General features: G+C 35.1%; 1 protein-coding gene and 1 non-coding gene across 5 annotated transcripts in view; both read left to right on the top strand.

Moving 5' to 3' along the window:
- The window catches only part of LOC150095144 (sorting nexin lst-4-like), a 189471-nt gene that overhangs the window by 94748 nt on the left and 81528 nt on the right, over positions 1 to 13195 (top strand). For 3 of the 4 annotated variants that reach the window (XM_090411141.1, XM_090411143.1, XM_090411142.1), the window contains exons 8-9: positions 2102 to 2227; positions 5683 to 5797. In XM_090411141.1, the coding sequence (XP_090267267.1) occupies positions 2102 to 2227; positions 5683 to 5797 (241 nt within the window). The remainder of the gene's footprint in view (positions 1 to 2101; positions 2228 to 5682; positions 5798 to 13195) is intronic. The other variant, XM_090411144.1, reaches the window with a different exon arrangement.
- Positions 2355 to 2456, top strand: LOC150095145 (U6 spliceosomal RNA). The gene has a single exon (XR_016550201.1). It is a non-coding gene; the product is annotated as a U6 spliceosomal RNA (small nuclear RNA).

The raw sequence follows: 13195 nt of genomic DNA on the forward strand, positions 1-13195 counted from the left end.
ATGTGCAGAATCAGGGAAACTAGATTTATTAAGGGGGGGGGAAGTAGATATGCAAATCTTAGGGAGGCAGTTGAATATATGAATGAGTATAATATGCTCGACCAAATAAGAAGGACAACAAATCAGAATGGGATAGTTAGTATAAGGCTTCAAGGTAGAGATGGGTCTAATGGGCTTCTGCAATTCATGTATACTAATGCCAGGAGTATTAGGAACAAGAAGGAAGAATTTTTGGCCTTGGTTGGCACTTCCAGACCACAGGTTATTAGCATTAGTGAAACATGGCTGACTGAAGATGATATAGCTAGTGCGGTTGAATGTGAGGGATATAGTGTGTTCAGGAGTGACAGGGAGAATAAAATGGATGGAGGAGTACTATTGATGATAGCTGATGAGCTGCAGCCAAGGAGAATAGAAGTTGAATTGCAGGATAGAGAAAAGAGCACATTTGAGGCCATTTAGTATGAGATTGAGGCTAGCAGAACAAAATATACAATTGGGTGCTGCTATAGACCAGGTGATGGAATAGATGGTGGAGATAGTATGCATAAGCAAATAGAAGAAATGAGTGGAAGGAGGGTAATTATTATGGGAGATTTCAACTATGGTAACATTAATTGGAAGGAGGAGAGGACACATGGGAGAAAGGAATTGGATTTTATGCAGTTATTAAGGGATAACTATCTGCTACAGCATGTAATGGAAAATATTAGGGGTCAGAGAGTGCTTGTCCTAGTAATTGCATCTGAGGATTTGACTGTAACGAATATGATCACATTGCCACCAATCGGTGAGAGTGGTCATAGGGTCTTGACTTGGGAGGTGGCTAAAGGTGTGGAATTTACAGTTAAGACAGGGTACATGTGGAATTATTGGGCTGGTAAGTATGACAAGCTTAGGAGTTTGATTGGTTCAGTGCCATGGCATGTAAAACTACAAGGGCTGGATGTTGATAATGCATGGGAGGCAGTTAAGAAGTGTTTGCAGGAGGCAATGGCTGACTGTATACCTAGAGTCCGAATAATAAATCAAGTAGGGATTAAATGGATGAATAACACCATTAAGCTTGAGCTGTAAAAAAAGAAACAACTGTGGAGGGAATTTAAGGAGAAAGGTGACCTGCAGGCACATGAATGGTATAAAGCCCAGGCCAGAAGGGTAACAAGTGTGGTAAGAAAAGCAAAAGTGGATTATGAAAGAACATTAGCCATGCAGACTAAAGAGAATCCAAACAGTTTTTTCGATATGTTGCAAGTAAAAGAAAAAATGTATATGGCAGAATGATTTTAAAGAATGCCGATGGTAGGGAGGTAACCGAATCAGTTGATATAGTAGCATTACCGAGTGAGCACTTTGCAAGAGTATATCATCCAGGTGGTGACATTGCAGAAATGGAAAAACCAACAGCTTATATGGGAATTGTGGTGAATGAAGTGGAGGTGAATAGTCTATTACAAAACCTCAATGTCAATTTATCTGTGGGATTGGATGGTATACCAGCTCATGTCATATAAGAAGCAGCTAAAGAATTGTCAGTGCCTTTGACCATTTTTTTAAATTTGAGTCTCAGGTCTGGGTTAGTCCCAAGGGGGTGGAAAGAAGGGAAAATAGTTCCACTGTATAAAGGAGGTCCCAAGACTGCTGTTGAAAATTACCGGCCAATCAGCATATCAGGAATTGTTGTCAAGGTCTTGCAGAAAATAGTCAAGAGGAAAATACAAGATTAGATAGATGAAAATGGGATACTGTATGGGGGACAGCATGGTTTTATGAACGGTAGATTTGTCAATTTACGTTTTATGAAAACGTAAATTGACAAATAGTAAATTCAGAACACATATAAAATAAATTATTTTATCACTTTACCTCTGGGTGAATCACTCCTAGTGATAAATGTTTTCATGACATGGGAAGTAATGTTATTCTTGAGCAAACGTCTTTTAGGCAGTTGCAGTTTTGGAGTTCTGAATTTGAGACTTTGTGCCTGTACTAAAAATTTGACTGTATCAACTTTTAATGAAGTTAATAGATTTAATAGAAAATATATATTTTTTAAATAGTTTAAAGTCATGTTTGTATTAGTATTTGATTTTTCACACAGGATAACAATGGTGCAATTACATGGGCTCCTAATCCTTCTCCTTACAGCTGCTCTGTTACACAATCAAAGAAAGGCAGCAAACTGAAAGGACTTAAGAGTTACATTGCTTATCAGATAACATCTTCTGTAAGTGTATATTTATAGTGTAATTTTAAGTACTTAGTATTGTATAAGTTATTTTTAATTCATAACATTCCACTTTTTAAATTTTTTTTTTCTCTAGGATAATAACATTCACTTACTTCATATGTTTGTACTAGCTTTGCAGGATTTATGCCAAAAGTGAAATGAGACAAAATTAGCATGGCCTCTACCCAAGGATGGCACACTAAATCATAAAGTATATTTATATTTATAAATATAGATAGACTTCTCTATCTATTTAATTGATAAGAAAATTAATGCTACTCTCTAGAAAGATGTCATTTTCATTAATTAAAATTTGATTAATTAAAATTAAAAGGATATCTTCTTCTACCGTTTTCATGTCACCTTTATCATCTCTAACTCCTTTTACAGCACTCTTTCCTCCATTCCTAAGCTTCTTCAACAACCTCCAGAATATTTTGCCACCTTCTTCATATACAAGAATGCGTTAATACATTCTTGCATTTGTCTCTGTATTCTCTAAGAGCACAAGCTGACTTATTTGCCAGGAACTTTTGATATGCTTTCTTCTTTTCCTTCACTGCCTCTTTAACTTCCTGTGTCCACCACGGAGTTCTGATTTTTCTATCCTTAGAGACTACCTCACCACATGCCTCTCTAGCTGAATCAATCAGGGTTTTCTTCAAGGCTTGCCACTGAATTTCTACGGTTTGGTTCCTGTTCTCAAACTCTTTCGTTTTTCCTTCAATAATCTTTGTGTATTTTAGTCTACAGTTCACATCTGAGAGTTGCTCAACTTTTATTCTCTTTAAAACTTTCTTACATGTCATTTTTTTCAATATAAAATTCAATTTTATCCTGCTTAAGACTAAATAGTGATCACTTCCAATTTCAAATCCTCTGTACACTCTGGTGTTCTGCAGCAGGGAGAAAACATCACTATCAACAATAACATAGTCAATGAGTCTTTTCTTATTCCTAGCCTCTTCTCTCCATGTGAATTTGTGCACATTTTTATGTTGGAACATGGTGTTAGTAATAACCAGTCCATGTCCTGAGCAAAAATCCAACAGGTATTTTCCATTATTATTAGCTTTGCTCTTTTCTCCAAATTTTCCCAAAACATTTTTGTATGTCTGATAATCACTTCCTGCTCTGCTATTTAGATCCCCAACAAGGACCAACTTTTCCTTTTTTGATTGTGCCAGTTTCTTTTTCTAAAGCCTCAAAAAATTCCTCCACTTTTACCTTAGTAGAACCTTCTATGGGACCATAGGCACAAATAAGTCTCATTGTCCAGATCCCCATTCTCATATTTGCCCACATTACTCTACTTGAGACTGACTGCCATTCATAAAGATTAGCCTCGTATTTTGTGTTGAATACTATGGCTACTCCTTCTTTTCCTTGATTGTCATTGTCTGAATATAACATTTTGTATTTATTGCTCAGAAAGATCTCACCAGTTTTTGTCTTTTTTGTTTCAGTCACCTCTATTATGTTGATCTGGTACTTATCTAATTCCTCAGCTAGCTGCATTTCTTTGCCATTCAGGCTTCTTATGTTGATAGTACCGATCTTTAACTCTGGTGTTGTTGAGTTGGGGTGTTTTTTCAGATTTGTTCCTGTAGCTGACTTTTCACTGTTCGCCCTGGTTCCCTGGCGAAAATAACGGGGGCCTTGTTTAACTGGGCGATGCCCCAGCCAGAATGAAATTTTGTCATGTTGTACCATCATTTTTTATTTTGGTTTAATCAATAGGAATACAATTTGGTCGGCTAAATCCCAAATTGCCAGCCCATCCTCGTTCGTTCAGTATCCAAGTAGATACCTAACAGGGTGCACCACGAGAAGGTGAGGATTGGACATTAGGTCATAAGCTCTGGTCGGTTCTCTGCATTCCTTTAAAGGCTATGTGGAGGTCTCCTCTCAGTTATATACAGCTTTGACCCTTAAGCACCCCTTCAGCTATTCACAACAGCATGTCATATTCCTATCCACTCATTCACGAAGTCTACCTTTAACTAATTTTCCACTACTTTTAAACACCACTCCTGAGATACTAATTGGTCTGTAATTTGCTACTTCTGTCTTGAAGTCTCCTTTATATAGTCTAACTATATTATCCACTTTCCATTCCCTCCAAACCTTACTGGAGCTCTAAATATAGTCAGAAATACTTCCAGGTCTCTTGAACATTCTTGTAACACATGGGCCAAAATGCCATCCAATCCCTCTGATGTATTCACATTGATATTTCTCAACATGTTGAGCACTTCTGGTTTGTCTGTCTCATTTCTCACATCAGTCTCTCTCTCTCTCACATCAGCAATTACACCATCTCCACTTGAATGATACACTCTTGTAAATGAACATTTAGTAATTTTCTATTTCATGTACTTGTGTCATTTTTCTACAGTCAGCACTGATTAAATTTATTGTTCTGCAATCATTCTTTCTCGTTCTTGCTTTTTTGATATTTCCTTCACATTGTATTCGTGTTCTTTTCTTTACAGCTTCATGAGGTGCTGTCAGTTAATGTTACATTCTAAGTTTAACATTGTTTTCTTTTTCATAGTTTCACATGTGGTTCTTTCTAAAAACCTCCATATGACTGACCACCTTCCTTGTTATGACTGCAGGATAACTCATTACAACGAGGGGTAGAATGGACATCATTTAGAGTCACATCCTCTAGCATTATTGCCAGATTGAATTTGAAAACACCATTAATTAACTTTCTTTCTTCTCATATGCTGTTTACTTTGTTCCACTCTCTGAGCAGGAAGAAAGGAAATTCATTCCATAATTATTACTCACATCGTGGACCAAATTAATTGCCATTACATGTACGTTACTCTTCCTCTGTACTGCAGGTATGTATGTACCTGTACCCCAGCTTATATTTTGTTCCATTAGCTTCTGTCTCATGCCGTGGAACCTCAAAGCCACTTCTTTTCCTAAATCTCAACTTTTTCTGAATTTACTTCTGCTATCATCAGTACTTCCTCTCTCTTACTCCTCTCATCTGTCGTTTCAAAAAAATGCCTTAAGCTTCATATTCTATCTCCAAGATGTTATCCTCCTCTCTCAACCTTGCTCACTATATCAGCACTATTACTGTAGTTTATTTGTATTGTAGTTTGTCTAATGTCACAAATTCCTCTCCTGTGTTTCTGGTAATACCAGTGACAATCTTGAACAGACAAAATCTGTCACCAGATTATGTCAGTTCCTTCACTTTTACCCAAAAATGATGTCACTACTGAAGTGAAATAATCTTTTACTGTATTATTATTGTTTTGGTCTTTATCACTGGATATATATATATATATATATATATATATATATATATATATATATATATATATATATATATATATATATATATATATATATATATATATATAAACTTATTATTTTTTTTAATACAGAACCATTTAAGGTTTATTATTAATGTTTTCTGTTACCAGCTCAGTAATATTCAAGTTAGTCGGCGATTTAAACATTTTGAATGGCTGCATGAACGATTAGAAGCAAAGTTTTCTCTCATACCAATACCTTCTCTACCTGGGAAGCAGTTTTCTGGTAATCTTTTTAATGAACGTTTTATTAATTTATTAATATTGTTATTAACTTCTTATTTTTAGTGAATACATATATATATGAGGGTTGTTTGAAAAGTTTAGTAAATTTCCAATAGACAGCAACACAGTTCATTCATTCATACCAGTGTGGGCATGTATAATCTTTTTCATGACCACTGGCAAAATTTTGGCCATGTGCAACGCACAGTTCTTGTTTGGCAAACATTTAAAATGACCATGTTCACATTTTTCATAAAAATGGAGAAAAATGAATTTCATGCAGTGATAAAACACTTTTATTTGAAGAAGTGAACAGCCGTGCAGATCAAAGTTGAGTTAGATGCAGTTCATGGAGACTCTGCATCAGAATTAAAGACTATTTATTTTTGGATAAATGAGTTTAAACGTGGTCGTAAGTCCATCGAAGATGAAGCGTGCTCCAGATGCCCAACTGAGGTCACTGTGAAGGAAATGATTGGCAAAATCCATGGTATTGTTATGGAAGACTACCGAGTAAAAGTGCGTGAGATTGCTGAGATTGTAGGCATCTCAACTGAATGGGTTTTTAATATTCTGCACAAAAAATTGCACATGAAAAAGCTGTGTGTGTGTGTGCGATGGGTACCGTGATTGTTTACTGTAAATCAAAAATACATGTGAAAAGACATTTCAACGCAGTGTTTGGTAATGTTTAATCACAATTTGCAGGATTTTTTGCATCAATTCATGACTATAGACAAAACTTGGATCCACTACTACACACTTGAGTCCAAGCAGTAGTCAAAACAGTGGACAATGTCTGGTGAAAGAGCACCAAAAAAAGCAAAGACCATTTTGTCAGCAGAGACGGTGTTGGCCACTGTTTTTTTGGGATTCCCAAGGAATTATCATGATAGACTATTTGGAAAAGGGTAAGACAATAACAGGAGTCTATTATGCATCATTGTTGGACCATTTAAAAGAAGAACTAAAAACGGCCAAGATTGGCACACAAAAAAGTGCTCTTTCATCAAGACAGTGCACCATTCCACACATCGGCCATCACAATGGCAAAATTGCACGAATTGAGGTTCAAATTGGTTACACAGCCACCGTATTCTCCAGACTACTTGGCCCCATGTGACTTCTTGTTCCCAAACTTAAAAATTTTGACTTGCTGGGAAATAATTTTCTTAGCATGAGGATGTCATCAAGGCTGTCAATGACCATTTTGCGCAATTTGACTAATCCTACTTTTTAGATGGGATGAAAAAATTGGAAACTCACTAGACCATTTGATCTAGTGAGTTTCCAATGTTGAGAAATAAAGGTGATTTTTTTCCAAAAACATGTGTTTAACTCATTTTTTTTTACCAAACTTTTCAAACAACCCTTGTATGTGTATATATATATATATATATATATATATATATTTTTTTTTTTTTTTTTTTTCAGTATTTCTTATATATATAAGAAATACTGAATAACAAAATAATATTTCAAATCTTTAAGTAATGTTGAACAGAAAACAAACCATTCATGATAAAGATGCTTCTCATTGTACCTTTATTTCTCTGATTTTATCAGTACTATTATTATTATTATTATTATTATTATTATTATTATTATTATTATTATTATTATTATCATCATCAAACACCTCCAGGTAGTCAAGGACTCATTGAGGGAGACCTTACATTATTCACACCAGCTTCTCTTAGACTCATTCACTCCAGATGCACTCACAACTTCAACAGATAAACTGTACTACTCACTCACAGCAGTGTGAGAGAACAATCTAAACCGGTTTCCATAAATTAAGGAACAAAGAGAAAAATTGTGATAATTCGGGGGTGGGGTGGCATATGAAAATCAGGTACATTATGTAAAAAAGTGATGCTGAGTGTACAAATGAGTAGTCAGTTGCTGTATGCAAAAATGAATCACCGCATAAAAATGGGTGTTTTTGAAGTGATTTTCCACTTCATGTTTGGAGACATTGTGATAGCAAAATTCAGGTGAATTCAGCTGGGTGAGCCATCATAAGACTAGAGAATGGTCAAAGTCAAGCGGAGGTAGCTGGATGGCTGATTATGAGTTGTTCCATGGTTCACAGAATGTGGAACTATTCCCAACAGTCACAAACAGCCTTTTGGAGATTCACCGAAGGAAGGCCATGGGCTATAACCGCGGTGGGTTGCAAGTAAACCTTGCAGGTTTGGCTAAGTAAGGACACTTTTCAAACTTATACTGATTTTCATGAAGAATCCTATTCATAACAGCCTAGATGTATATTCTAATCTTATTCAACCTCTCCAATAACTTAATGGCAGCTGTAAATATACAGATTGGTAATTGGAAACCGTCTATCTCAGCATCTTTTTTGTGAGTGGCATCATTTGCTTATTTCCATCCTTTGGGATCCTTATTAATGTAAGGTTCATAGTAAATTACCAGGTTAAGGACCCACGTAACAGTTTCACACATTCCCCATAAATATGTTACGATATCATTCAGTCCTCTTGACCTTTTACTATCCCCACCATCCAAACTTTGCACACCATTCACATCAGTGTGAAGTATCCTGAGCAAATGCTTATTAAACACAGAACATTTACAACATTGATCAATTTTCCATGGTTTCCTCTTTTTTCTTCAGATTTTTTTATCAATACTGGAGTACTCTAGGGTTCTGTAATCTTTCCCATGCTCTTCTTCCTGTACATCAATGACATTCTCTCCCTGAATTCAATTCCTATCCATAGTTTTGCTGTTGATTGTACTTTCTATTCCTCTTCTTCATTCAAAACACTTTGTAGTACAGGCGATTCTCTACTCATAAACTTTCAAGATATGAATAATTTATATTTATGAACATCACACAGACTAATAAATTTTGACTCCCAATCTTCATGTTCACTAATGTTTTATGAGGTGCAATGGGAAATGTTTAGTTTGGTGATTACTCCCTCTTTCTATGCCATGTTTTTCTATGCATATTTTTCAGTTGAATCTATTCCACATGTTAATAGTGTGTGCATATTTCAATATACTGTTCTGTTTTTTTATTACCCTTGAAATACGGAAAATAAATAAAGAGGCAGTAATTGTGAAGTACTAAAACTGACAAAAATGATTTATTTCAATAGAAACTAAACTGGAATAATTAATAGGTCTGAAATTGGCAAATCACTTACTTCAACTGGTCATGTTTATAACATCACAGCAGTTTTAAAAGACAAAAAAATGTGAATATACTTACAGTGCATGCTTATTCAGTCTGTAGTTATTTATAAAAATGTAAATATTGTCATTGAACAAATGGAATACTATTTAACAAATTGAGGTGTTTTCCTACATTGCAAATACATTAACAGAGAGTTGGCTTGCTACATGCAAATGCAAAAAAAATGTGAAAAAATTTATTACTTTCAAATTATTTTTTACAATAAACTTTTATTGTCAAAATACATAATCAATATTAATATTATAATATTGATTGCAGAGTTTAGTAGCCAGATGGAGGAGAGGGAATATGATAGAAACTTATAAGTTGCTTAAAGGGATTCTATAAGATTGACACAAAAGAAATGTTTCATTACATGAGGAGTAGGGGGGAGGACAGGGGAGCCCTGAAAGTTGTGTAAGAGTGTAGTTAGTAAGGGTATGCAAACTAGGTTCTTTTCTTGGAAGATCTAAACTTCTAATTTGGTGTCCTCAGATGTAAAAAAAAAAAAGTATCCGGAAAGTTCACCGAAAAACAGTTAACCGAAAGACAATTCATCGACAACAATTTATCAAAAAAGCAATTCACCGAATAAACAATTCATCGAAAATCAGTTTATCAAACAACAGCTAATTGAAAACGCAATTCCTCAAAAGGCAATTCACCGATCAGCAGTTAATCGAAAACACAATTCATTGAAATACAATTTATCAAAAATACAGTTCACCGAAAAATGAATTATAAGGCATGTGGGGTGAAGATGTGTGTGCAATTTTTTTTTTTTTTTGTTTTGAATTGTTTTGAGAGAGATATATCTTTCAGGTCACTTTAGGAATGATTTTTTTTTTCAAGTTTTCCAATATTTTTACTCTGAATCCCTGTATATTTTATTATTATATTGTGAAAAATATTTACATCAAAGAATCAACTTATTATTATTATTAGTAGTAGTAGTAATATTAATGATTAATACTATTTTCCTCATCCTCCTCAATATAATGATTGTTGGTATTGCAATGCTACTTTACTAAGGAACAATTATAGAACAATATGATTCTTATTGTCTTTTTTGTCTGATGTGTTTCCTGTATGTATATATGTGTATTCATGGAACTGATTTGCCTATTTCCAGGAGGAAAAGCCTAGTCATCTCCATATTAGGCCTACTAACTTACCTTCAGTTGAAAAGGACTGATAAAAATTATGCACGTCATACATTTATTAATGGACAAATTTTACTCGGATTCGGTATTTGAAACTTTTACAAAAAATTGTCGAACCGTTCCAGTTTTCAGTTCAGCTATATTTGGGGTTACAAAGAAAAGCATCAAAATTATGTATTATAATAACTCGCTGACTTAGCAGAATTCTCAGAAGTTTTCAGTACAAGAAGCTGTCTGCCCGGTTCAGTTTTAGTTCCAAATGGATCACTTTTATCATAACATTTCCGTAAAGAAGTTCCGAAATGATATTAGCAATTCCACTCTGTCTGGATGAAATTTAATGAAATTTTTAATTTCAGTCAGACTAGAGTTATTGTGACAAAATTTGGTAGAATGAAAGGTCTTCTCTACAGATAAATCGCTATCTGCACAATTAAGCAGTATGTACACTTATGTTAAATGTTCTAAAATGCAAGAAAATAATTATTACGTTTCAATGACCACTTCCATATGTTGTTCTGTATCATGAGTAACATTCCGTATTGTTACTGAACATTTTTAAACAATACTTTGCAAGAAAAATGACTTTTCGATGAATTATGAAAGAATTCATCAAAACATTTTTGGTGAATTGTTTTTTTGATGAATTGCATTTTCGCCGAATTGTCGTTCGATGGATTGTCATTTGATGAACTGCCTTTTCGACGAATTGCCATTCAATGAATTGTTTATTCGGCGAATTGCTTTTCGATGAATTGCTGTTCGATGAATTGTCTTTCGATTAACTGTTTTTCAATGAATTTTCCTGTAACCGTAAAAAAAGAAGTATTACAGCTATGATCTACTCCTGCTAATGTAGGAGTAGATGTTTTGTCCATTACAATTTGAATTGTTTCACTTATTGAGTGGAATAGCTTGCCAGAGGTAGTTGTGAGTGCCTCAATGGTGAATAAGTTTAAGGAGAGGTATGGTATACCACAAACCACACATTTTCAAGTCAAGCAGAATGTTGCTATTACTGCTTGACTCTAAAAGAGCAGCAAGTTTCATCATAGAAAATACACTTCAATATCACCCTATATGCTGTACTTGGCATTAATTGGATTCTTGAACTGTTTTAACTATATGTAGTGTGCATAGATTTGGTCACCAGGTTTTCATGATGACAATGATATGTTAGAAAGGGTCTCCATAGAAGATTCACAAAGGTGGTCAGTGGTCTATAAACTATATTGTTTTAATATTGTGTTATTGTTTTAATTGTATATAGTGTGCACAGATTTGGTCACCAAATCTGTACTATATTACAGATGTAGCCATCCTTATCTGTCTGTGCCTGTATTCTTTAACAGCCAGATGATCTAATGTACTATTTGGACCACTTTTTTTGCAGTATACTCTCTCTGAACTTCAATTATGTGTTTACTATAACTTCACTTAAATCTTTATCCTCACAACTTCTGCAGGCCAGCCTCATCATGTCTATCATTGTAGTATACTTATAAGATTTTCATCCCAAAGAGCATCAGAATTATAATTTCATCATTATTTCTTTTCTTTGCCCATACTATCAGTCTGTTTAAATCATCCAGCAGGATCTCTAATTGATTCATTATTAATTCATCATTCATTTTCTTATCAGCAAAATAACTTTATATGTTGCCTCACATCATTTCATCATCATCGTCACTTTCCTGATATGTACCCTAAAGGGGTGTATAGGTTACTATGATGATTAAATCTGCATTATTATTAATCTCCTATCAACAATTTCCCTCCAAATTAGTCTGTTACTTGTCATCACTCCAATATTGTCATGTCAAACATTTCTTTCTTCTCAGGCAATTCTGAGTGAATCATTCCTGCTAATGTTTATTTTTTTTATTATTATTATATTATTCAGGCCTTCATGGATTCAAAACACTCATTGTGGGAGGTCCTTCCTAGTAAACACAAAGTCTATTATACCACTCCTTGAACCCATTGACTGTTTTTGCTCTCAGCACTCTATCAGGCAAAGCATCCATGGTTCAACCACCCTCCACGCAAAGAAACCACTCCTCACTCTTGCTTACAGCTTCCTTTCATAACTTCCAAGGATGGCCACTTGTCATCGCTCCTTCCCACTATTTCACCAAGTGAAAGAACTCCCCAGTGTCAACCCTGTAACTACCTCTCAACAGCTTAAAAGTCTCAATCATATCACCTGTCCTTCTTCTATCTACCAAACTCTGCAGTCGACATTCCCTCAGCAGATCCTCATAACTAACATTGTACAGTCCTGAAACCATCTTTGTTATCTGCCTCTGTACCCTTTGCACAGTTAATTTATTCCCTTCAAATCCTGGGGACCAAATTTGAGAACAATAGTCTAAGTGTGGTCTGATAAGGGTCTTATATAATGGAACGATAACTCTTTTATCTCTGCAGGTCAGTGTCCTTCTCAGTATTGCAGCAATCCTCTTGGGTTACCTTCACCATGTTTGCAATATGTTCCCTGAATTTCAGTTTTCTATCAATCATCACCTCCAAATCTCTTGTCTCCCCCACTTCCTCTAGTACAGCTCCTACAATCGAGTATGCAGCCTCTCATCAATGCACCCCAAACTTCAAGATTTTACATTTTGCTGCAATTAAACTGATATCACCATTCATTTGCCCATCTGTCTAGTTTATTCAAATCCCCTTGCAGGGTTGTCACATCTTTTTTTTTTAATTTTTTTTTTTTATGTTGGGGCCCATATACAGGAGGTTGGCTGGTCAACCTATAGTACATATACTACCGTATATGGGTGATGGGTTGTAAAAAGAGAAACTTGTTTACATTTAATTTGAATGCCTGTATATTGTATTCCTTGGGAAATACATCAGGGGGAAGACTGTTCCACAGTACTGCAGTAGCAGGGATGAATGAGGAGGAGAAGAAACTTGTTTTGTGTGGGTTTTGAGGTGTACTGTAAAAGGATGTTGGGTGGCAGCTGTACATGTTCCAATGGGCTTGGTACAGGGGTGGGGGGGAATTATTGATGCT

The sequence above is a fragment of the Typopeltis vanoorti genome, chromosome 21 (assembly GCF_054136105.1).
Source record: "Typopeltis vanoorti isolate ZY-2024b chromosome 21, IOZ_Tvanoo_1.0, whole genome shotgun sequence".
NCBI classification, from domain to species: Eukaryota; Metazoa; Arthropoda; class Arachnida; order Uropygi; family Thelyphonidae; genus Typopeltis; species Typopeltis vanoorti.